Source organism: Furipterus horrens, unplaced genomic scaffold (assembly GCF_987537825.1).
Source record: "Furipterus horrens unplaced genomic scaffold, mFurHor1.1.pri manual_scaffold_6, whole genome shotgun sequence".
Classification (NCBI taxonomy): domain Eukaryota; kingdom Metazoa; phylum Chordata; class Mammalia; order Chiroptera; family Furipteridae; genus Furipterus; species Furipterus horrens.
The window spans coordinates 149,600,108-149,627,399 of NW_028327176.1; the positions used below are offsets into that span (position 1 = coordinate 149,600,108).

A 27,292-nucleotide genomic window follows, 5' to 3' on the forward strand; every position below is an offset into this window, starting at 1 on the left:
GTGGAATCCTTCCCTGGTACTTTTGCCAAAGCTTTGCAGAAAGTGCTCTTTCTCCAAATTCGAAAGCTATAAAGATGATGTTGTCTTAGAGCCAACAGTGGCCAATGTATAAACCAACAGAATGGAGAGAGTGACCAAGCTCAAGGATGCTATATTAAACCCCTAGATCTACCTGTGCCTGAGGCCACTGCATCCACACTCTGGACTGCTCTGTTTTGAGTCAATATGTTTCTTTTCCTTTCTCTCTCTTCTTCCTTCCTTCCTTCTTGCCTTCTTCCCTCCCTCCCTCCTTTCTTTCCTTCCTTCCTCTTTCTTTTCTTACCTTTCTTTTTTCCTTTACTTATTTATTTTAACAGGGACAGCCTGTGCTACTTCAGATTAGGCATGTGTTACTTGGAATATTGTAACCAAAAGAATAGCTAACCTGCCAGACTATATGAAATGTGGATGAAAACAACAGGTAATTTGAGAGCAGACACACCTCCTTAGACCTTGAGCAAGAAACAGGTTTTAATAAAACTGATTGTCTCAGCTCAGAAACGTTTAACCAATAGTCCTCAATGAAAGCAACAAGATCTAGGGTGTGGACAGGCCACCGGAGAAGTGAGGAAGCCTCTGTGAAGACCTCATTCAAAATCCAGATCATGAAGCAACTGGGGGAATGAAGCTGAGGGTGCCATGCTCTCATTTCCTGTGAGCCAGCTAGTCATGTGCCTCTGTGTGTGTGTGTGTGTGTGTGTGTGTGTGTGTGTGTGTGTATGGAGGGGGGTAATTTGATGATCAGAACTCAAGAAGTGTAACAGGGCTTTTCTGTGGGTCACAGCAACCTGCTACACGCAAACCAAGGGAACCCATATTCCAAGTCAACAGAAGTAACAGGCTTGGTGAACGAAGGTACAGCATACTCCAGGTTTCTCCTCTGTGGATCCTTCTCACTATTCAACAGCTATGTGTCTCTGTTTAAAGATAAATAGTATTAGGATAAGAGTTAACATGAGACTGGAGCATAGGTATGTAAAGAACTTAAAAGACAGATGAAGAAAATGGATCTCAAAAGAAATTACTCTCCAAAAACAAGGCCAGGGTTAAAACCATTTTTCATAGCATCACAGAAATTACAGGTAATGGTATTGATCTCTTTTTTAAAAAGGAACGAAGCTCTTCTTTGGATTAGATGAATTCAAATGAGATATTATAAGCCTATAGAAAAGATGAAAAGTATCATTGCAATTCTCAAAAATTAAAGAAAATGTATAAATGTGGAGAGGAAAGCCACATTAGAAATAAAAAATGAAAATGAAAACAGCTGAAAATGCAATGAGAGCTAGTGGACAGGCTAGAGGATATCATTCGAAAAGAAATGAGCAAGAAGATAGGAAAATGATTAGAGAGCTTGAGATAGATACGGCAGGCATGACACATTTTCCCGAGGGAGAGAATCGTCTTCCTCCTGCTCCTCCTCCTCCTCCTGGTACTATCTTACTTTGAAGTAAGTGCCAGGCATTTTTCCAAATGAAGAATGGAAGAGATCAGAAACAAAACAACCAGAAAAATATTAAGACATAGAATAGAAGACAACTTCCTGAGATAAAGATTTGAACCGAAAGCCCAAATGAACACATCATATTGCAACAAAATCTGGTGTGGAATAATCCACACTACGAGGTTTCCAACAGCGCTCAGCACTAGAACACCACACACTACATGCACACACTCAGCGAGCAGTTGTTGATGGTGGGAATAAATGGAAGGCGGTCTCCTCCAGCCATGCAGGCTGAACAAGCAGTCACATAAAAGGAGGAAAAGGCAGGCTGCCCCTGGCTTTATTAAAGCATCCCTCAGTGCTCGAAGACAGTAGAGTAATGTTGATGAACTCCTCAGTATAAGAGGGATAACCCAACAATTGTACTGCCAGCCTTCAGTAAAAAGGCAACAGACAGACATTTTCAAACGCGGATGAACTCGGCACTACAGTACTCATACTCTTTCTAGAAAAGCTCTTAGACAACAAAATGGTGAGTCAAAGTTCAAAGCTCAGAGATGAAGAAGCTATGGTAAAAGCATTTGTGGTGAATATTGACTTTGTTTTCATATTGAATTAAAACTAAACAACTCTGAAAATGATGGCTATTGAACAGAAACCTTGGTGGTGCCATAGTAATATAAATGATCAGAACCGGTACTTGGGAGGAAGTGTGAGTGCTAATTATTTCATTTCATAACAGGGAATAGATTTTTCAGCAGCTACAGTCTGAAATTGAAATACATTGTTTAAAAAGAATGATTTTAGCATCCTAATGTTTTTCATTATTTTTTTCCCTTAACTTCAGAGAAAGAGATCTTTTAGAAACTAAAATCTTTTGGGAAGACCCATTCATCTGAAGTTCTACAGTTCCTTCCGTTTCACCTCAATTTCTATTTCTCTGTTAAACTCAAGCAAAATTTATACTTAATACTTTAAAATTACAATGACATGTACTGTGATCCCATTTATATGTATCCTTTACCTGTACTTCCTCCAAGTCACCCTTCTGTTCTTTCATTCTTTTACCTTTTTATCTGAGTATGTGCAAAATATGTTTGGAATGATGTTTACTACAAGTGGATAATATTTATTTCTGGGTGGTGGGATCCTGGATGATTTCTTATAACTTTCTTTGTACTTTCTTATATTGCCTGGCCTTACAAAAATAATAAATATATCATTTTTTCAAAAATAATGAAGTCGTTATTCTTTTAAGAAATTGAGGGTAATGTGGCCAAAAAACTGTTTTCATTTGGAAAAGGCGGACATTGGCCAGAATAATTTGGCAGAGTCCCACCTTATTCGACAGTTTTCGGCTGGTAAGCACGTCTTGGCAAGCAAGGCCGTGTGCTGGGGGTTGGGAGATGTAGAAATGGACCCTGTCTGTGAGGAGCTTACAAATGCATCCGGCTTGCTGCTCAGGTGTGGTTCCTGCAAGAGCAGCATTGACATCACCTGGGAACTGCTTAGAAATGCAGTCTCAGGCCCCACCCCAGATCTGCTGAATTAGTATCTGTATTTTAATAAGATATCCCGGTGATTTGCATACACACGATGATTTCTCTAATGCTGGAGAAAGGAAAGGAGAATGGAAAGAAAGGCCCTGGACATGTAGAGGTGGGAGCATCTAATTCTCACTGAAGATCACGGAAGGTTCCCTGGCGTGTGAGGGTTTTGGAGGCCTCCCAAGGCTTTGATCTTCCGTAGGAGGAAAGCATTATGTACTTTGCTAAAAGAGCAACATAAGCAGATTGGGGGGGGGGAATGGATTTGACTTGTTGGCAGGTTCAAAGACAGGCAGGTGTCCTGGCATAGCAGGAGCATTGGTCCTGAGGCCTCAAACTATGGAGGGCCATGGGGAGGTTTTCAGCAGAGGATCGACTCTGGCAGCAGTGTGGGTGGCGTTTGGGGAAGGGAGAGCCTGGGACTGAGGTGACCACTGGGAAACATTTGCAGCAGGTCTGGTGGGAGATGATGATGCCAATCAGTTTGCACAGTGACACGCTGTGGAAGAGGGCAGTCACAGCAACTGCCGACGTCCTCACAGTGCAGCGGAGAGAAGTTACAAGGGCTTTTCCCATGAGGTTCCTTGAAACTGGAGCTCTGAGGGTCAAGGGAAGCATGGCACTGGCTTTTACTCCAAGCTAAGAGAATTTAAGCCTAATTAAGCTAAGCTAACATGGTTAGTTACCAAGCAATGTCTAATCAAGTTTATACTTATAGAACTTGGATAATAACCAGTTAGCGATTATTGAAAAAGGTACTTAGAGTATGTGTATAAACTTTAAATGTATATATTTTAAATCTTGGGCCATAAGCTGATGAATGCTGTAGATGTCTTGGAGGACTTTCTTAAAATTTTGATCTTATGAACATTCCTTTAAAAGCATGTCCTTTAATTCCCTTGTGTTTGTATATAACTATTTAAGTTGAATTCTATTTCTAATGTTCTTAAGACAGACTGCTGGAAACTATGTATCTGGTGCTTCAGGCTACAAAGACATGATGAAGGGACCGCCACCCCTTGTTGGTGGCATTTCCAAATTTCAGTCAAAGAATCTAAGAAACTATAAAGCAGAGATCAGAAAACTAAGGACAATGGACTAAATCCAGCCTAGTACCTGTTTTTGTAAATAAAGTTTTATTGGAACACAGCCGCACTCATTCACTGACCTGTTGTCTGTGGCTGCTTTCATACCACACTGGCAGAGTTTGAGTAGTTGTGACAGAGACTGTGTAGCCACAAAGCCTGAAATATTTGCCACCTGACTTAGATCTATATGCATCATAAGCATCCTTTAAATTTCCTTTTCCATTTTTACATGTAATAGTTTCCCAAATAGAACTAAATTTATCCTTTTTTCCCCTTAATTCCAAATTCTTCCATTTAGTTTACAGTTTATTTCCTAAAATCTTGTTATTGCTCTAAAGCAGGAGTAAACAAACTACAACCCGGGAGCCAAATCCGGCCAGATATCTTTTACATATTTTTTTTGTAGTCCTTCAGATAAGAACTGTTTATACATTTAAAAATCATTACCTTTTAAATGGTTACAAAAGTACCTACATAGCAGCCTTCATTTTGCCACTTGTCCCACAAAGTGTAAAATATATATTGTCAGGCTCTTTCAGAAAAAGTTTGCTGACCCCTAACTAAAAACCTCAGTCATAATGATTGAAAGAACTGTCTGAATTGTAGCAAAATCTGAATTTTAGAATAGTTTTAAAGAAATCTATTTTTATCTTTATTTTTGGTGTATATTTGGTCCAGCAGGAGATGTTGCTATTGTGACTGATGCATCATGGATGGGCATTAGTAACTCATTCTGCATTGCCTTAGCTAAAAAAATTTGATTCTGATTTTTCGGAGTGAAATGTAGGACCGTTGTTAGTAACTGGGACATGAGGGCCTTGCTTTTGCACTGAAACCTGTGGGCTGCTTTCGTCATGACTCCAACCTGACTCCAGAAAGAACCACAGGAAGGGCAGACCTGAGAGGCTGCGGAGATGGAGCCAAAGCCCTGATCACGCCACGCCTAAAACCCACCCTAACTCCTGACTTTTGGGTTAGATGAGCCAATAAATTTAATTTCTAGTTTGTCAGTTAGACTGAGGTTTTTGTTATTCGTAGATGAAGCTCTCTTAACTAATAAAATGGTGTTTTTCTACCTTTAAGAAGAATGTCACAGAATGACTTGAAGGAATAATTTCTGGAATTGTTTTATCCTTGGCACATCACATTCATTGTAAAAAATGTAGTCTTTAACAACATGGAACAGGAAGCTGAGAAAAGGAGTAATTATACTAGATGACTGCATCAAGATCTAAAAACATCTGATAGGGAGAAACACTTTACCAAATATAACACTGAAATTCAGTAGGAATGAGTTCAAGGATATGAATAAGAATGAGCTGCATGTGTAAGAAAAGACAAGAATTGGCCAGCTCTGTGGTGTGACCACCAAAACCACGAATACAATTTTAGGCTGTGTTATTTAGAATACCTCCTCGTTGCTCCTCAGACCATACCTTTAGCTCAATGCTGGGTTCCAGACTTTAAAAGGGGTCCAGACAAACTGACACCCAGCGTGACTGAACACACTGGCTCGAAAATTTAAGACCATGTCAAATGAGGAACAGCTGAAGGGACTGGATAAATGTGTTAATGACATCAGTGATAGCACCTGTGATAATTTTACGTAAACATTTAAGTACTTACTGTTATGTGCTTGGGACTACACTAAGCAATCCCACATTATATCGTTGAATGCTCACAACTGCGTTATGTGCAGCAGTACCATTATTTACCACTCCCTCGTACACAGATGAGGAAACCAAAGCTTGGGTAAAAAACTTACCCAAGATCACACATCTAGTAAATGGTAGAACCATGGAATTTATTAAGTTATAGGATATGGCTTCAAGTGGTGAATGCAACATGTTTAGATATTTGAAGGATTGTCAAGAAGAAGGATAAAGATGTGTTTCATGTGGTGGGGAGAAGTTATAGGAAGACAGATTTCCATCGCGTGTAAGACCATCTAGTCTCTTCTTTTTTAGCAAAGAGGGGATTTTATTTCTAAGACCATTGACTCAACCCAAAATTTCTGGTTTACTATGTCCAGACTGAACAGTTCTTCTGCAGTCCTCATCTTCTTGGACCTGTTAATCATGCTCATTTTCACAACATGTTGCTTAGACTACATGAGAGCATATTTTATTTCTGTTCTTTCTTTGAACTCCCTTTCCCCTTTCTGCCCATTTCCCATGAGTATGTGACAGTTTTGTTCTGCGAGCCCAGTCTTTGAGCCAGTCCTCTGATGACTCTGGTCTGTGTGCACTGCTTTGATTTTTAACAGAGCTCTTTTTCTGATTTCCACATCTCCTTTGGAGATGCTCCATTTTTTCATCAGAAACTCAATGTGGCAAAAGTCAAACTTACTTTACACATCCAACTGTTCCACTCCCTAAACTCCCCATTTTTATTGGTAGCAACCTTACTATCCTGTTCCTCCTGGTCCGCCTTCTGTTTGTTCTTCTGCCTGAAATCAACCACTAGATCCTATCAACTTTTCCTTGATAGGATCTCTTGAATTTGTCCTTTTTTCTTGAGTCCCCCTCTCACCCTCAAAGGACTGGTCCTTGTTAACTTCTCTCCAACTCTCCTAAATACTCTTGTCACTGCATAATTCTAAATCCCATCTTCACTTCCTTGTATAAGAAACTATGATAGCTCCTCATTGCCCATTAAATTAGGTCCATTGACTCGACCCGAAGTTTCAGCAGCTGTTTCCAGTAGCTCCCAGCAGAAGCCTTCCGTTCCTGTCTTGCTGGCCCAGTGTAATTATCCCCTGCCCTGAGCACCAGGCTCCTCATGCCCCTCTTTACCTTCACTTAATGCTACTCGCCTGCTAAGAGTAGACCTGTTATTTGCTTGTTCAACTTTTATTCTCTTAAGGCCCACTTTATAGTCCACGTCTTCCTCTTAGTATTCATTTCCTTCTCAATATCCCTCTAGTTCTTGTAACCTGCTGAATTTCACTTTCTAGTACTTGTGTAGAGACTCTATTGGAATTTTTTATTAAAAAAGTCCCGTAGTTCCGCATAGTAAATTTTAAACTTTTTTAGGACAACTCCTCATATGTTCCTTATCACAATAACATCTAGCACTGGACTGATCAGGCAGGTGTTTATTGACTCAGAACTAAAGAAAAAAATAATACACATGACAATTTATTAAAGTCTTCAAGTATACCAATTATTGTACTAGATAGAGGCATTGCCCTCATTGTAAGATAAGGAAACCAAGGCCAGGAGATTAAATAACTTGCCCAAGTCCGTCGGCGGCGGCAGCCGTCCGTCTCGAGAGACGATGGTGTAGCTTCTTAAGAGTCTATCTGCACCGCCGAGAATGGTCGTGCAGTCCGACTCGGGAGTGACACGGTATCTGTCTCCTCCCGTGTTGAATCGACATCTTGCGATGACACTGGAGTGTCCTCTCCAGTGAAGCTGAAGCTACAGAGCCTCGAGAGATGATGGTGTAGCTTCTTAAGAGTCTATCTGCACCGCCGAGAATGGCTGTGCAGTCCGACTCGGGAGTGACACGGTATCTGTCTTCTCCCGTGTTGAATCGACATCTTGCGATGACGCTGGAGTGTCCTCTCCAGTGAAGCTGAAGCTACAGAGCCTGGGCAGGGTGATATGGAGGGTCCGCTGTTGCCCATGCAGCAGACCCCCCCCCCTTCGCATCTGAAGGGTCCAAGGGAAAGATGGAGTCAATACAGCTTGGCTTCAGGTGCGCCGCAGGAGTTGCCGGTGTTGACTACAACGTCAAACCGCCTTAGGGACTCCGGCTCCGGATTTTCTGTCGGGGTTTACTCCCTTAGCCTTTCCCCTGAAGAGGTATGCCACAAGGCAGCGGAGGTTTTTTGGAATCAGAGTTTTCCTTCTCTGATTTGCCCTGACTTGAAGATCCAACCAGCGACACTTAGCTCGCAGGCCGACGCTCAATCCACTGAGCCAAACCAGCCAGGGTATTGCCCAAGTCCACCTAGATGATAAGTGTTGGACTCAGAATTTGGGCCTAGGTAGGCTGGGTCCAGAACCTGCGCATTCAATCATGGCACCATGATGATTTTACACAGTAATGGTCAATTCCAGTCCTGTGATGTTCTTGAGAACCACTCTAACCCAGCACTGTTGAGCTTTTGTATATGGTAAGAAGAACCCTTCTTCCGTTTCCCTAAGAAATGGGGGGTACACAAATGTGGTATTTAGGAAGGCAGCCTTATCACTGGCCATGTCCTTAGGGAGGGTAGACCAGTGAGTCTGAAAGGCCATCAGCTGAAAAGTATCTTATTTGATTTCAACAGTTGTTTAGGACAATAATGAAAAGAAGGCCTTGCTTCTCTTCATACTTTCTTGTTATTTCTAGGGGTGATAAATATGGAAACTTCCAGCCTCACACCCTGCCAAACTTTTGGTATTTTATCTTTTCATAGGATTGATTTCCTTTATTTCTATCTTCTTTGAGATCTGCTTCATTTACATCTCAACTGTGAGAGTGTTGTCAAAAAGGATCTCACCCCCATTTCTTATTTTTTATTTTATTTTTATTTTTTGGGGTGACCCTCGCTCTGTAACAACTCCCCCCTCTCAGACTTAAGACCCTTTATAATCTCATAAAGGACAATGGGTGAAGGTCTCAAGCTCCTCTAGCTGCTTCAAGCTGGCCATGGTTGTTGTCCAACCTACCCTTGGTTCCAGAAATCCCTAATAAGAATGGGGGTGTGGAGGGGAGGGTGGCCTTCCCACATGGGGATCATCCCCATTTCTTTATTTGATTGGCTAGAGACACCTCGCTACCAGAGCTATGTTTTTACATATATAAAAATGAAGCAATTGTTTCAGAGTATTAACTAATTAGACTTGTTTTTAGGAGGTTAGCTTGATCTTTTCTCTTGTATGATAAAAAAAGTTAAATCAAGTGTTAAAGAATAAGGACATATTTATGGAAAAAAGATATTTGGAGAAGCTAATCCTTGGGGCAGCAGTAACGGTCAAGCAAGACCACACTGAACACTCACTGGTATCACATGCCACAGCAAGCAGGAGTGACAGACACATGCATGGTTGTTTGTGGGTGACCCTGGCCACATGTATGTACATTCTTTATGACTTTCGTAGCAAAGATTATATTTGATGAATAAAATTTTGCTTTAAAACTTTCACTATTCTCTCAGTGTTCTTTATTCATTTTTGCTTTGGAATTTTGTACAGATATTTCAAAGTAAGTACTTTTTAAGTATCAGCTCTAGCTGCTATTATATCCTTCATAGACCATTTCTATATTAAATGTAAAAATAACAGGTATATAATCCTGCTATTGGCTAGCCATTACTCTTTTATTTGAAACACAAAATATTTGTCATCTAGGACTGCCTGAATTTACCTTCAATTTTTTAACATTTAAATTATGTCTAAAATTATAACATTTTCAAAGAATATAATTTAATTTTTAAATGGAAACAGGGACATTCTATGATATAGTAGATAGTGCAGTGAATTGAAAATTAGAAGACCTGGGTTCCAGGGTTCCAGATCTGACCTTGCTCTGTGATCTTGGGCACACCTGACAGACTTTTTTTTTTTGTTGTTGTGGGAATGGGGATGGGGTTATCTGGAGAGAGAGAGAGAGAGAGAGAAATTGCTTCCAGCTCGTAAAAGGCTAGGCTCTTGTGAGTCAAGCATACCAGAGTTCTTTCTTATTCTAGCAGTGACCTCTTGTGGTACATATCCTTAGTCAATTTTTTGATTTTTAAAGTAAACATTGGGTTTATTTTTGTTTTGTTTCTAGTAACTATATTTCATATTGTTAAACAAATATGACATATTAAAAAGACAAATCTTAGTTGAAAATTAGAGGTTGATTAAAATAGGATATAGATTACCAAACACCACTTTACAAACAGTGCTCTGTGGTTTCTTCAGAAACTGTATGTGACCGACTTCGACACTTACAGAAAGAGAAATGCTTTGGTTTTTGTGCTGAGTGCTGCGTGTATTCCTCTTCCTCCCAGGGACCAGGCGAAGAGGCATTCCAGGGCCTCATTGTGCCCCAACAGTTCGAACCTGAGCAGGCTGGAAACTGAAGCAGGTGAGGTGCTTGTGTCCTTCGAGGCCCCCACCATTCCTTCATCTTCAGCATCTCCATTCATAGAAAAAAACATTTGCACCAAAAGTGTTTGATATTGGCCTTACTGTTTGAAAACTTCAGGAAATTTGTCCAACTTGGTCATGCATCAACATTTATTTTTATTACTTTTTATTATTTTCACAATAGTCTTACCATTTCTACCATTATCCCAGCCCAAATATCTACAAAATACAATCTTAATGCACTTGACTCCAATGTAGTTATTGAGTTCAAAACTTCAGTTCAAAATCATTACTCACTTAAATGAAACTATATCAACTATATGATGACAGCCCTCTGGGTGTTTAAACTGTCTAATTGAAAAAATACATAATATAAATCAAAAACTAGAAATGATACAAAATGTATCATGCCATGGAATATAGCAATTAGAAAACTAGACTATGTGTACAATACTGAATGAAATGAGTATAAACATAACATTACATGAAAAATTAACTTGGCAAAATAATGATATATGTTGTTTATGGATACAGATCTATGTGGTAAACATGTAAAGTCAAGCATGATAAAAACAAGCACCTGATTTAGAGGGAGGAGGGGGGCTGGTGGGGGGAGTCACACAGAGACCGTCAACTATGTCTGTAACATTTTGGTTCTTTAAAACAAGGAGGAGGATGAAAATATAGTTAATATTTGACCAAAGTAGTTTTGGATATACAGGTGTTTGTTATATTCTTTGTACTTTTATTGTACACATGAAATTTTACAAAACCAAACTAATATTAGGTTCAAAGAATGTCTTATTATCTTCGAAACTAATTTCTTATAAATAAAATGACTTTCGTGACCAATGAGAAATCTTAGATAGACTGATTTCCGTGTTAGCATTGTTGCTGAGGATTTTACATTTCCATGCTAAAAACATCAGCCAATAAACATTGTGTCAGGTTTTTGTGTCCAGAACGCAAAGCTGTGGTTAAGAACTATAACCACTGAGACAGCAAAATCTTCAAAAACATGCTGAAATTTCTGCCTGACTTACCCAATTTCCTGTTGAATCATAATTTTTATATTTAGCAAACCTAGATAAAAGTGCTTTCTACAATATTAGGTGGTTGCCCAAAACTGAGACAAACTTTATTTTTTGTGGCTCTTCAAAAGTAATCATGGCATTTCATGCTTCAGTTTCTAGAACAGAAACTGAGTGAGTATAGTATGTAAAATGGGATTTTTGTGGAGAGCAGGGTTGGAGCAGGTGTGTGAGGGGTGAAGGTGTGGAGAGGCTGTAGCTGCAGACAGCTGCTCACGCCGGGATGCCGAGGAGTGAGCTGAAAGCAAACCCTTTACCATAGTGTCTGGCTACCTTCTGTTCTGAGAAGACACAAATCTTAGGAACATTCAGAAGGGCCTATGAGGTCCTTTCCTTTCTAAAAGTTAAATAAACTGTGATTTCTGGCTCAACCATGTAATTTAACTCTTTCTGGAGAGGACATGTTAGCAATTTTGTTTGTCCTGAGAAAGGGGTTGATAACCCAGGTTTCTCACAGAGCTATTCTGTTAAGGAGTATGTTGCATAGAAGGTAAAAATGCTGATTTGAACTTACTGGACTTGAAATGTGTATTTCTAGTAAATTTAAGTGCATCATAAATATTTATTGATTAAATGATCTGTCTGTCATGGTCTTTTGGCTTTTCACTGGATATATGTTGATTTTATTCATACACTTTGGACTTTGAAGATGTCACATACCTGGGAATGTGAACAACTATGTTTTTTTCCACAGTGCTTGAATATTCATGTTTACTTCTAGAATCCATATTCATAATTTATCAAAGTTAGGAAGACTCATAAAAGTAACGATCCAAAAGTTTGAGATGGTGGTCTGTAATCCTTTATCTACGGTTCCAAAATACCAAAAGCTCTGACAGCTGAAATGTTTTTCAGACCGATTCAGTGACAATGCCTGACCTGTACTGACCCAAGGCCAATGTAGTCTTTGTTTCATTAGTGTGAATATTCACATATTTTGCTACAGAGGGGTTGGCCCAGAAGACCCTACTTGGGGTGGTATGTAATATGCAGTGTATGCACCCTACTGCCTTATGAAAATTCAAAATTTTCTAAATTTCCCAACTAAATCTGGACCCAAAAACTTAGGGTAAGGGATTGTGAACCTGGAAGATATGGGCTAATTTTGTCCAGTTCAGCTATGTGTTTTATGGTGAATTCTTGCTTATGGGTTAGACAGATTATGTGAAACCTTGTAATTAAAACTATTGACAGTACCTACACTGTTTAGTTACAGCTTTGTTGACAGACCCTTTTGTCTACTTTTGCTGCTCAAGTGCTCTTCCTGACCAGCATGCATCAGCCCCTCCTGTTATTAGCAGGGTTTAATGAAAGGCCAGACTAGACTCGCTGCAGCTGAGAGTGGCTGTTTGCAGCAGGGACTGCACTGGGGAGGCCTGTGCACTGGTGGATGGCTGACACGTATTGCTTTCCTGCCTCTGCATCATCACTGCATGCTTGGAAAATTTAATATGCATTATGTATTTTCTGTTCAAGAGTAATACAAGTATGTTAGAGATTTTGAAAAATACAAAAGAGTACATAAGAGAAATTAATAACCCATAATCTCAGTGCTTGAGATGACCATTGTCATCTCATTTTACAGAGGAAAAGCGAAGCAACTTGCCCAGAGTCAACCAGCTACTGGGTGGCAGAGCTAGGACTCAAACCCAGATAGTGACTGTAGACCCTGTGCTCTTCACAGGCCTCCCTGGTTAACTTGTCCTTTTTTTCTAGTTAAAACAACCTAAATGTATACAGGCCACACACCCCTTCATTGCTCTCTCTCTGTCTGATGGTAACCTATGACTTTTAACTCATCATGTGACATTTTTAGGGTCCAGGTACCCACTGTGTGGTCACTTAATTGGTGTTGGGTCCACCCTGGAAGGAGAGCATGGATTTCCTAATGCAACAGACTGGGTGCCACTTCTGGGAAAGGAGCTGGGAATACGCCTCCAGCACTGCTCCCAAGTCCACATACAGCGGGGCTGCCCCCAACTAGACCATCAGTGTTTCAGATCTGGAGATATTTCCTGTATGAAATGTAATCATGATTTATAGTTTCTAATATGATTTACATTTCCCTTCAAAGTTACCTTTTAGTTTGCAAGGCAGACTAGCATAGAGGTCAAGTGCAAAGACTATGGAGCTACTTGACCTTGGGCAGGTAACTTAATACCCCTGAGCCCCACTTTCTTCATCAGGAAAATGGGGACAATTTGGGAACCTCCACATAGTGTTGTTCCAAAAATTAAAGACAGGCCTGCTGCATCCGAAGCCCACAGCACATGGTGGCCATCACTTCTCTACAGCCTGCTTTCCCCAGCAGCACCCAGGAGGATTTTGTGTATCATATAGCCTGATGCTCTTCAAACAGTGATGACCTGTTTGTTTTTTAATCAGGGGAAGAAATTCCTATTTATTGAGTGTTATTAGATGCTGGGCACTGGGGTCAGAGCCTACTCCCCTAACCCTGAAGGCAACTATTCTGATCAAGAATGAGAAACAGCCCCTGGTCAGCCAATGCATCGATAATGAAGCTGGAGTTTGAAGTGAGATTGGTCAGCGTCCAAAGCCCAGGCTTTTCCCACTATCCCCGACAGAATCCCTCGGCCCCCCAATAATGTGGGCATTTTATTTTATACAGGACAGAAAATCCCCAGAGGCCTCCCTTTTAGAAAACTTTTCATTAACCATTTTCAAGATATTTATTCTTTCCATGGCTACAGTTTTCTATTTATTCTACATTACAGAGGGATAAGTGTAAGTAAAAATAACTCAAAACTGTTTGCCTTACTGACAATAATTTCAGCATTTACAAAGCTTAAAATTTTATGAAGTATTCCAATATCTTCACATTATCTTTTCTGAGTTTAATTTGGAGTGATTTGATTAGAAGACTGGTAGTTCTAATTATTGTTAGTTGAGCTTGGGAGCAAAGTATAATTTAATTCTGGAGTTTACTAATTTTAGTGATAAATAGTAAAGACTTTTGATGGTGCTCCAGTTATAATTATTTTTTTCAATGCTTTTTTTCCTGCTCTTTTTTTTTTTTTTTTCCGGTTTCAGAAGCTGACTTGCAAGAAAAGGATACAGAAATGGAAGTAGATGATGTCTTTTGGAATACAAGGATAGTACCAATTTTGCATAAATTAGAAAAAGGTAATAAAAAAGCAGTTTTTGTTTTGTGCTCATTTATATGTGCCCATTGCCCTAATGTTTTCAGTATACTTTGACTATCACTTCTGTGAACATGTTCAAAAACAAATGAAGTCATCTACTTATTTACCCAGGATTGTATGTATTAAATATTACATGTAAACCTAATTTTTAGTGAGTAAAATTATACTTTAAATGCATCAAGAGAGTCTAGTTCTAAAATTCCCTTTGGAATAAAAATTAATTATCACCTACGCTGCCCAAGGAAATGCTGATTTGAAAACTCTTTAGGCAGTTAAGCAAGAAAGTGAAAGATTAAAACAGATTTCGGGTCTCTGGCTAAGTCATTTTCGGCAGGTGTGCCCCTGGTTTTCTAGATCCAGACATACATGTCCCACTCTCCGTAGGTTGAGCACACCCGTTAGGGATGCTGCTCAGAGCAGGAAGCGCCCCGGAGCTCTGGCGTGCCCCGCAGTGAAGGCGCATGATCAGCAGGGCTCTGCAAAAGTGACCTGTGGAAATCTTGTCGGAGGAATGCCCGCACGCCAGCTTCTCCCTCTGTGCCGCTACTGAGGAGTCCATTTCTGAAGTTGAAACAGGCTCCGGTGCAGCTGCAGTCCTGGCCCTGGGCTGAGCTCAGTGTCCAACGCACGGCAGGCAACAGGCCTTCACTAGGAATCGTGGCCTGAGTGCTTCTTGGATGAGCAAAGCAGCACGGCGGCCATGGAAGAGGCCCCAGGGGAAGCAGGGTAAACGAGTCCTCCCCAGCAGCCAAGCCAAACAGGACGGTCGTGCAGAAGACCTGCTTCCTAAAAGGTTCCAATGACCTTGGCTCCCTGTAGGCACTTAGCCATGTTCATGGTTAATGTGGGAGCCCCAGACATATCGCCATGGGGAATCACCTAATCTCTGCTCAGTAGGGCTCTCGCCTGCCATGTGAGGGGTGACTGAGAGTGATTGTCACCACAGCCTACTTCAGCTCAAATCCCTGAGGATGACAACGTGATGTCTTTGTCCTCTCTGGAGGCACTCATTTTCACCCTCTTGTGATTAGGCCAGGCCAACATCAGCCCTTGTTTCAGGAGATGTGTGCAAGAACCAGTGAGGAGAGCGCTTCGTCTGGAAAGCCAGCGCACCGGGAAGAACACAGCGGTGGAAGGGCTGGCAGGGCAGAGGCCCAACTTGGAGCAAGCCTTCAGCCTGAGGATTTTAAGAGGGTTCTGAGGTCTCTGCCACCATGGACGCCAACAGGAGCTAACAAAAGTTTGGCATTGGAAATGTAGATGACTCTCCCTTCTCAGAAGGGCTAAATGCTGATGTGTAACATGTCTTCCATGGGCAACTTTAAGAACAGCAAAAGGTTGCAGGGCTGGGTTACTTGACCCTTTGAGATTCTTTCTTTTTCTTTTTTTAACTTTTTATTTTGCCATAGCTTTAGGCTTCTAGAAAAGTTGCTAGAGTAGTACAAAGAAATCCTTTATGCTCTTCCCGCAGGTTCCACAAATACTAATATTTTGCTTCATCATTCTCTCTCTCTTCCTCACTTTCTTGCTCTTTTTTCCTATACTGCACCCCCAACACACATACACGTCGTTTTGTGCCTTTTTAAAACCCTTTGAGAACAAGTTGCAGACCCCATATCCCGTAGCCCTATGTACTCTGGTACGCATTTTTAGAAACAAGGGCATTCTGTTAGATACCTGGAAATTACCATATGATACTATACGAACCTGATTCAGATTTTTGCCAATTATCCTAATAATTTCCTTTATAGAAAAAAGAAAATCCCAGATCACAAGTTCCAGTGATTTGTCATGTCTCTTTCATGGTCTTGACATGTTTGAGGAGTACAGGCTGTTTATAGACTGCCTCACACATTGGGATTGTCTGGTATTTTCTCACAATTGCTGATAGATCCAGGTTAGGCATTGGGGGCAGGTCCCTGAGGCGTGTGATGCTGACTCGGCCCCTTACTGATTTTGATGTGAACTTGGGTCACTTGAGAAAGGTGGTGTCTGCCAGGTTTTTCCACTGTAAAATCACCATTTCCCTCCTTGTCATTAATCCGTATCTTACAGGGGAAGTTCCTCTGAGATGATATTGTTTTATACTTCTCATCAAATTTTCACTCACTTGCTCTAGCCCTTTGAGAATCTTGATAGCTCTTAGATTCAAGTTGCCTTTGGGGGCTATATGGCATTTCTAACAAACCAGCTGGTGTAAAGTGTTAATTTGACTGACAGTTTAAAATTTGGCCCTTGAGCCTTCCTGTTAAAGTTTTTAAAGCTAAAACAGATACTCTTGAGTAGAGCCCACCAGGTTGAAGATTTTGTGGAGGGAAGTATTAGGAAAATGCCTGGAAGTCTAGACCCACTGCCAGACTGCTGGTGGTGTGGACTCAGGTTTGTGGAGAAACTGCCAGTCACAGAAGAATAAAACAACAAACGTGTTTTGTACAATAGAGCTCAGGTTTTTCCCTTTATTTAAAGCCAGTCTAAGTCATTTCCCATCAATTCATGTATTTAAGTGCATAACTGAAAGACATTGAAGGTTACTTAGCCATTGAGGTTTAAGATTTTTTCTTAGATGTTATTGTTGAAAAGAGCCAAAAATGGCCTGAGTCATTTCCTTCTGCAGGCACACACTTCCTCTATGTTGGCTTTTAAGAGCACATTATGGTATTTATTTAAGATTGGTTTCCTACTTTTAAATTTCGTGATGGAATCTATCAGATAATATTTTTCAACTGAATGCCTCAGACCTTGGATTCTTATACTTCTCCTCACATTCCATGTCTGCTGCTTTTCTTTCTTGTATGCCTATTGAAATGGGTGCCACTTTAAAAAATTGCTTTCCTCAGAATTCTAATAAGTCTTCTGTTTTATGCTCCTCTTTTCTAATAACCCCCTCTCAATAATGGTGGATGTGGTGACGTTTTGAGATCTTGTTCCATTCAAGTCCTCTGTTCTCAGATGATGAGCATTACTCACACAGAAAAATATTGATCATTGATTTTTGTCAACAGGTAAATTAGAAAATAAATATGTATTAGACTCCGTTACAGGTTGTCAGGACAGTATTCTCACTGCACCATGCATAATTGATACAAACATACATAAGACAGGATTCCCACTCACTTAGCATGACATCAGTTTGAGGGCACTAGATATATAGCACAATGTGCATATACATACATATGAGAAATAATAGTACAAGATAACACTTATTGTATGTGGAACAGTGCACCTTTCCTGGATGAACCAAAACATCAACAGAGCCTTGAAGGACTCAAATCAGTAGGATTTGTAGAACTGTGCCCCAAAGGACTAAAGATGGAGGTGCAAGGGTTCTGCTTCCATGAACCTGAACAGAACCCTGACTGAGGTAGAGGGCTTTTAGAATAAAGGAAACCAACTGAAATAGGTACAATTCCATCTGTTAACATGCTCTTCAAAAGACTGTGTGTGCTAGATAAGCTGACTGATTGGAAAGTAAGTCGCTTTGGTGGGAGATGGATTGACAAAATGAAAAAGAAATCAGGTTGATAGAAATGATAAGAGAAGGGGGAAAGCATAGTTCAGGAATCTGAAGATGCCCAAGGAAATAATTATGGGTTTTTACTTACGCTGCTTGTGCCTGACACACCTGAAAGCTTGACCTTAACCAGTAAGTGCTGCCTTCCTCTCTTTGCCCTCACAGAAGAACACATTGAAACGGTGTGTGCTGCTTGCGCACAACTGCATCACGCTTTAGAGGAAGGAAACATGCTTGGAAGTAAATTTAAGAGAAGACGTATTCTCCTGAAGACTCTGTATAAACTAGTTGATGTTGGTTCAGACCCGCTGAGCCTTAAACTTGCAAAAATTATTCTAGCAGTAAGTTTTTCTTTTCTCTGGTCTAGTAGATGGTATCTCATAAAAGTTTTGTTTAATGCTTTATTTGTAAATATTACAAAGATGATCAGCAATACAGTATGCTTGTTTAGAGTCTTGAAAAAAATTAAGGTATTAAAGCTATATCTCATAGTTTTACTAGAATGTACTCTTTAAGGAACTAAGGCTGAGGTCACAAAAAATGTTCAAAAAACTCTTACGTATGGTCTGTGGTTAGATAAAAAAATGTGACAATGGACAAATATATTCAAAACAGTTGCCAAAAAATAACGACTGGAGAGCAGTACCAGAGCATGCAGGCTGTGGTTTCTGCCTTGTGGTTTCTGTTGGGTGCTTGATTTTGCCACGCGATTTAATAAATAACTAAAGATAACTTGGGCAATGGACGCAATGGCCAGGTGCTTCATGAACCAGCGTGAAGCAGAGCAACAGCTGCATGTGGTGGTGGGAAGGGGATCATAGAAAGTGTTAGAAGGAAAGACCAGACACCAAATAAACGTGTATAAACTCTGTCTCAAACAAAATGATATCATTGTTTGAGCGGAGTACTTTGTTGTCACAGCCATAAACAGTTGGAACCAAAAGATAAGACACAACTATTATAGAATGTTCTAAGAGAGCCGCTAAAACAAATGAAGCTTTGTTTACCCAGTTTCATAAAAGTAAAAGCTATTATGCTAACAACCCATAATTTATATAATTTAAAATCTTAAAGTACACAGTGAAAGTAAGCATTGGCATACTTACTAACAGTGTAGGAGAGTGTCTACCATTTATTATTTTGATGTCTTTCATACCGCAGAATATTCTGACTGCATATCCTATGCAGTTTTTTGCAGCAGCTACATTCTTATTTAGCTGTCATCCTAAAATATTCACCCTCCTTATAAAAATTGTGATGTGACATATGACTCAGAAAGCAACATTTCTTTGAAATAGTGTGTTCAATAGTATTTAAACTCCCTTTCCTTGATGATGATTGATCAATCACTTTAGTGAAACAAAAGGAGCATAAACTACAGGGAGGACTTCAAGTCAAAAGTTGCAAGTAGAGATAAAAGGGGATCAGCATGCTTGCCCAGTTCCCTTTCTGGCCCTGGATTTGGGGTGCCTTCTGGCCCAGCAGAGCCCCGGTGTGAGGCTGGAGGGCTGTACCAGTGTAGCTACCAGCTGGCCAGGGCCTGCCTTTGGTTTTCCACCCAAATTCTAGATATTCTGTCTGTACCAAGCCAAAAAAAGTAATAAATCAAAGAGTGAAAGAAGGAAAATGGCATGAATTTGTTAATGCTTTACAGAGAAAGTATTGTCTTGGTTATTAAAGATGCCATTCAAATGAATTATATACATGGCACAATTTAACCATTTTAGGGCAAAAGGCTAAGTGACCTTCCAGGCAGTGAACATGTTCTGAATAAAACATTTGTTTACATGGAGCCCTCTCTGTGACATTGACCACCTTGCTGAATCAGGGGTGAGACCTGCTAGGCTGCCCTCCGGAGTACAGCAATAGGGGGCTGTCTCTTCTGATTAACTATAAACCCATGAGGTCAGGTCATCAGGTTCAACTTCCCATCTGCCCCATGAATCTCCTATAATGTTCCAGGCAAGACATTATTTTGCTTAGGCCTTGGTGATGGGGTTCTATGTAAATTTTAAAAGACCACATAAAAAGGTGTTGAAAAGAAAAAAATCAGCAAAAAAACCCTAAAGGTATATAGGGCTAAGAGGCTTTTAATAACTTCTTTCTGCCAATATTTAGTTTACCTATCACTTTAATATAATGATAGAGACTTTTTAAATTATAGTAAAAAAATCCAGGGAGCATAATGTTAGTTCTGATTTCTTACATTCTTTGGTTAAGTGGAAGTTTGTCAGAACACTTTAATTTTAATCTTGGTATCAAAAAATCTTACAAAATATATCAGTCTATATGAAGGTGTTGTTAGAGTATGAGCACATATACACCATGACTGTAACTATATTCAGGAGGGGAAAACATTTAGCACTCTGTACAGGGGTAAAAAGCCAGAAAAGAAATACCAGTGTGTCAACAGTGATTATATATAGTTGGTAGTATTACAAGTGATTTAAAAACTTCTCTTTAATTTTTCAAATTTGCTTTAAATAGAAAAGACTACTATTTTTAACATAAGAAAAATACCCCACTAAAGGAACCAACTTTGTGCCAGGGACTCTTGACACTGGGAATACAAGTGACTAACACAGTCCCTGCCCTCGGGCTGGCAGGGCAGCAGGAGAGACAGACGGTAAACACACAAAGTGCCAAAGCGGCTGATGAAGGCTGTGGGAAGAAAATAAACCAGAGGGAAGGAAGTGGACAGCGTTGGGTGGGTGGGGCAGAGCTGTTTTATGTAAGGTAGTCTATATGCCTTGCATATAGTTTAATATTTTATTACCTTCTCCCGCCTCAAAGTTGTAATTTCGCTGTTATCAAGAGAGAAGGTATACGAATTTGCTTTGAATGCAAATTGACCCTAATAGCAGACCTGGAAATTATGGATTATTTGTTGTTTTCTTTCATGAAAACTCTGACACTGTTTTTTTTTTTTTCTTTTTCTTTTTGCCACTTTTCACTAAAAATACAAGACTTGGGTGTGTGTAGGGATGGGTTTAGTTGTACTCATTCATTTATTCAACAGGCTTTATTAAGTACATAACACATGCTACACACTACCATAGAAGGAGTAATAAATTATGATTTTGACCTCAAAGTCTCACAATATAGTGGAAGATTGTTGACTGATTAAAATATATTCCTAAATACTAAGAATATTATATTTTCCATTGATATATGATTTTTCTATTTTCTTTAGTTTATTTTCTGAGTAGTTATACAATATTTTTTAAACACTCAATTATTAAAAATGTTTATAAGTTCCAATTTCCATTTTTCCTCCTGAGAACAGAAGGAATCTCCATTCTCATTAAATAAATGAGAATACTTTAAATAAATACACAGTTAATTTAGGCCATTTGATTCAGTTATTCCTCCTATACTGCGCTTTTAAAAAAATGTACAAGGTCTGTCCGGAAAAAGTCCAGCCATTGTTAATATTATGAGAATGGTTTATGTGACATTGATGTAACCTGGCAAACCAAGGAGAGTGAACTGGAATGCACATGTGTGAACAATGATGACTTCACTGTACTAGTCAGTGGGGGTGGGAGATACCATGGAGTGAACATGTGTACTGTGTGGTTGTCGTATTCAAAGTGACTGAGCAAGTAGAACGATGAATCTGCATAAAATTTTGCATTAAACTTGACTATTCCTCTGTGGGAACTATTAGGATGATTCAGAAGGCCGCAGCTAGGGGAACTGGTGACTGGCAGCTTCATCGCAACAATGCTCTTGCATCATGTCTCATGCAGAGTTTTTTGCCAAAGCATCAAATCACCCAGGTGACTCAGTCCTGCTACACCCCAGATAGGCGCCTTATGACTTCTGGCTTTTCCAAAAACTAAAATCACCTTAGAAAAAGAAGAGATTTCAGATCAACCATGAGATTCAGGAAAATATGATGGGGCAGCTGAAGGTGACTGGAAGAACTGTGTGAGGTCCCAAGGTGCCTACGCTGAAGAGTACTGAGGTGTCATTGTCCCATGTACAATGTTTATTGAATCTTGTATTGTCTTCTATTAATGTCTCTATTTTTCATAGCACATGACTGGATACTTTCTGGACAGACTTTGTATACTTCTTTATTGCCCCTATGTTTAATTTACTTGAATATTTCTTGTGACTTAGAAGGTAATTTTAAACTTTGAGTATTACTTGTCATTATCTCAAAGCATTATAGAAATAGCCTTAAAAATAAATATATGTATTATCTAATGAATGACTTTTTAAATAATAAAGAGAATCATACTTTTCCTCTTTCTTTGCTATCTTTCACCTTCACTATATTTTCTAAGGTAGTTTAATCTGAAATTTTGGTATCCATTTTCCTTTACTTTTGTGTTTTAAAGCAATTACTCCATTTAATAAAATTTATCAACATCTTCCCCCCTTTTTCTTCATATATCTTTAAAAAGTAACTAGTAATCTCACATATAAGCATGAGACTTTATAAAGTAAAAAATAAATGCATATTATTTAAATGTGCCTATTCTAAATATAATTTATATTAGATAGTTGACAAATAAGTGACCAAAACTTTTGAAAGTTAATATCTTTGGAATTTTTCTTTACGTTTTAAAAATACTCTTAATTTTTAAAATACGATGTTTGTGTTAAAAAATTATGGCATGTCTTTACTTCTCTCTAATAGGAATGTGTTTTCTTTCTTTGCAGCTTAAAGTGAGTAGAAAGAGTCTCCTTAATGTCTGCAAACTTATATTTAAAATTAGCAGGAATGAGAAGAATGACTCTTTGATTCAAAATGACGGCATTCTGGGTGAGTATCATTCAGCACTACCATTGACCAAATGTTGTACTTGAATGCAAACTTATAATTAATGATAGCTTGAATATTTTATTTTCTAATATTATGTGGAAGTTATGTGATACCTATTTTTACTCTGTCCTTCTCTGTGTTTTCCACGTTCCATTTAATATATCCTTTGGAACCTAGGGAGATAGCTATTTTTTATAATGCTTGAAGTAACATCATATGACTTTGTAGAGTGTTCCCTATTTAAAAATTTATTTCCTGGTCTTGGATTTACTATTAGAAAAAACACATTTAATAGTATTTAGCATAATTGAAATTTCTGTCTTTTTATATAGTAGGAATGACTAAAACTTGGAAGACATCTATAACTATTGTAGAAATTTGACATCAAAGTGTCTCAGATACTTAGAGAAATTTTACTACATTCTAACTACTTAGCTAATGAGATCTAATTCTTGATATACTCTGAGATAATTAAGATGCTCAAATAGTTACCTAAATAGAAGTCTTTTATGAAATAGCATTGCTGATTTAAAGGAAGGAAGCATGGACAATACTTTGGGTCTTCTTTTTGCAACATAGGATAAAAGTTCTTCATCTTTTTTTACCCCAGTAAAGAGGGAGAAGCCCAGTCAAACACTGAATCAGCTCATTGAGAATTGTAGGCTAACAACAAAGATTCTGACAAATGATCACACTGATATTAGTCAAATGAAATGTGAGATAGGCATGAAAAACCTTATCAGAGTTGCCTGGATTACTTCTAAAACCTAGTAGTAGTATGTTTCTTGATGGATGTTCTTAAGTTGCCTTGGGAAAGGATGGATGCTATATTTGAAGCATTCCTTTCTATGGTGATTGAGATTTTTAAAAGGGACCTTATCTTGATGAATTTTTCACTCATACAGCAACTGCAATACCCTTAATGGTTTGTTGAAATGTAACTCTTATATTGCTTTAATAATTAGTTATTCTATAATAACTCAAAATGTGTGATCAAAATAAAGGTTGGTAAATGTTAGTAAGAGGTAAGGGATAGCATTTAAAGAATACTTTCTTATTTATATATTATAATCCCATCCTTTTACTGTCATTACTATTACGAAGATTTAACTAAAAGTAGGTTTTCCTCTTTATACTAATCAATAATGCATAACAAGCATTCGACATTAGGTTCTGACTAAGATTCTACAAATTGTTTTTGATGTCCACATACACTTTATCTCTGTCTGGCTGATATAATCACACATTTGTAATAATCCATCTTTTTGACAGAATCATTATTGGAGGTCCTGAGAAGTGAAGACCTGCAAACTAACACTGAAGCTTTTTTATACTGTATGGGGGCCATCAAATTCATTTCTGGAAATCCAAGATTTCTTAATGAAATGATCAGCAAAGGTGCTGTGGAAATATTGATGAATCTGATAAAGCAAATAAATGAGAACACCAAGAAATGCAGTACATGTTTGCCTAATTCAGGCCACTTGTTAGTCCAAGTAAGTGTTTTACTTAAAGAGGTAAGATGTGTAAAATTAATTTTCATGTTACCTAGTAATAGTTACCTGCCAGGTGAATGTAACAGGTTAATGGGTGGGCTGTTGTTTACAGCCAGGTGGGGGCGCCTAGCCTTGGGAGTCAAGGGCGGCAGTCACTGCCCCGCCTCCTCCCTATGGATGCCCATTTCCCCTGAAAAGGCTCTTCTATGGCTTTTCATGGAGCAGCTGTCCACGCAGCGTGCAGACAAATTTTCCACTACCCTGCAGAGAAAGAAGGCTTGGAAGCATGAAAAGCAGCACTTCTTTGCAAAACAATTGCATGTTATAATCAGACATAATTATATGGAGATTGTTCATGATGATGGGTAGTAAATGTCATGAATCTTGTATCTACAATAAAAACAGAAAGTTAATGAGATTGAGTGGATGGTTGTTGGGGGGTGTATAGGTGGCACACAGGCCTGAGACTACAGGAACAAAGCTAACAAAACCGAGTGCATTTAATTTGACCAGGGCAGGAGAAAAAAATGAAAAATGTGTTATGTGTTAGAGTTTTATTACTTCTTTTGTGGCAGATTAAATTTCATCGTTAAATTATTTTCATTGGAAGCTGCTTCAGCTCTCATATTCTTTTTTAGATCAGATTTTACTCTTTAATAGCGTTTGTATGTCAGATAATAGCATCTTCGATGTAATAATTAATGAGATTTGAAATGTGCTTGTCAATTAATGAGGATTGATTAAGCACCCAGAGCCCTTGAAGCTTTTGGGAAAATGTGTTAAAAATTAGATTTAGGCCCTGGTGGAAAGATGCTTAAAGTGTTTATGATGATTATTAATTTTGAACTTGTGGTTTTGTCTCCATTTTGAAAAAGATTGTGAAACCTCTTTTTATCACAAATGATTCAAAGTTCTACTGGATGTGCCATCTTTTTGACTAGGAAGACTTCAGAAACATTATTTTCATACTGCCAGTGTTATTGAGTTATTCACATTTTCCCTCAATGAATAGTCATTTTGGTTATATAATTATTTTTTCGTTAAAATGCAAAAACATATAAGGAAGAGTGTAAAAATAAAACAGCTTTCACTTTCTCCCTGAGATAACACACCTCCAACATTTTAGTATCCATTCCTCCAAGCACCTTCATGCACATATATGCTCACATATGTATAATTTTATGTAATTCTTGCTTTTTATCATGGAACCTGTTATTTTTTATTTTTATTTTTTTAAATTATTTATTTGTTTGTTTATTTATTTTTAGAGAGAGGGGAAAGAAGAAAGAGAGGAAGAGAAACATTCCTGTGTGGTTGTCTCTCACTCACACCCCCAACTGGGGACCTGATGTGCAACCTAGCCATGTGCCCTAACTGGGAATTGAACCAGCGACACTTGGTTCGCAGGCCGATACTCAATCCACTGAGCCACAGCAGCCAGGGCTGAAACCTGTTATTTTTAACAGTTGTTTCTGCTTGTTTCCCATCATTAGTTTCCCTCCTTGTTTCTCCTCTGGTCTACCCAGTTAACCATCTCTGTTTACACTGATGTACTCAGCATCTTTTAATACACTCATAGGTTTTCAAAAATAATGTAGAAATACATTTGCCATTTCTCATTTAGCAATAGTAAAATCCCCTTGAGTCAATTCTATAGATTTATTTTATTCTTTTTAATAGTAGCATAATATTCTGTCATTAGGCTGTACCTCAAATAATCAACCATTTTCTTGTTGAGATAGTCACTCTGTTTTTAGTTTTTATGTAATAACTTCTAGAATTCTTATCTAGTTGAAAAAAATCTTTTTTCAACTTATGTATATATATATTTACATAATCAAATAGGTTATAAAGTTATAAATTATATTTATATAATTAAACATAAATACTTATGTTTATATATATTTACATATATAATGCATTGGAAAGAGCTTTTTAAAACCAGACTCTATATATGTGTCTATATAGATATATAGTAGGCTATATGTCTATATCTACAATATATATAAAGTAAACTATATGTCTATACCTATATAGATAGAGATATATATCTGTGGATAAATAGATAGATAGCCTGGTTTAGAAAAAGCTCTGTTCAACCTATTTTTATACATAACATTATGTATTTTATTTATAATTATATAAAATTGTATTTTATAATATAATACAATATTTGCAAAAATACATTTACATAATTTTAAATTTTAAACATATAAATTTATTTATACTTACACTTATTTATTTATATATAATAAAATATATAACTATATAATATATAGGAGTATTGAATATATCAAATCAAGAACTAGGACCTCTGCAATATCAGCAAGTATAGTGTTTTTCTCCCTGTGTTTCTTTCTTCTTTCCTTTTTCTCTCGCCTCAGCATCATCTGGCGCAAACTAACTCACTAGGTCAGATGCCCCTTTCCTTTCCTGAGATGCATGTACCGCTCTAAGGAACTATAGTAACTTCCTCCTCACTGCCCGCCAGCTCTCACCAGGCACTGTCATGGTCTCAAAGCCTCCCTCTGAACCTGCCTGGGATCTGCTCCTCACACAGCTGAGTCCTCTCCCTGGAGCACAGTCAGCACCCCACGTCCAACAAAAGAAAGTCCCATTTGCATCAACTATACACTGTCACTATGTGTGTGTGTCTACAGATTTGTGGGGTAGGAGATATTGTTTTGGGCTGTTTCATTTGCAGAAGCCCCTGAACTGAACATTCCCTCAGATATGTATAATTAAAACAAAGAAAAACTGTTTTCTATCATACGAATGATAAGATGTAAGCAACAGAACTTCACTGCAAGAGCAGAAGAAAATCTGTACTTTGTGAGTGTGTAACACTGACTGGCTTTTGAGAAGCCTGCTCATGCACAAATTCAAACAGATCTGGGCCATGTGCAGAATTGTTTGTTTACACCAACTTTCAGAACCTGATAACTCTAGCTCCTGAGGCATTTTTAAAAAAAGAACTTTAATTGAAAAAAATAAGTTATTTGTGGCTGTGCTAATAAAATAATGTCTGTAAGCCAGAGAAAACATGGCAAGGCAGAAAAGATAAAGGCAG

The 27,292-nt window shown here is 38.5% G+C and overlaps 1 protein-coding gene across 1 annotated transcript in view; it reads left to right on the top strand.

The window, feature by feature from the left end:
* Positions 1-27,292, top strand: part of ARMC2 (armadillo repeat containing 2) — a 94,480-nt gene that overhangs the window by 24,901 nt on the left and 42,287 nt on the right. The window contains exons 6-11 of the mRNA XM_090280575.1: positions 10,105-10,181; positions 13,766-13,771; positions 14,326-14,418; positions 18,115-18,290; positions 22,624-22,726; positions 23,999-24,222. Of these exons, the coding sequence (XP_090136701.1) occupies positions 10,105-10,181; positions 13,766-13,771; positions 14,326-14,418; positions 18,115-18,290; positions 22,624-22,726; positions 23,999-24,222 (679 nt within the window). The remainder of the gene's footprint in view (positions 1-10,104; positions 10,182-13,765; positions 13,772-14,325; positions 14,419-18,114; positions 18,291-22,623; positions 22,727-23,998; positions 24,223-27,292) is intronic.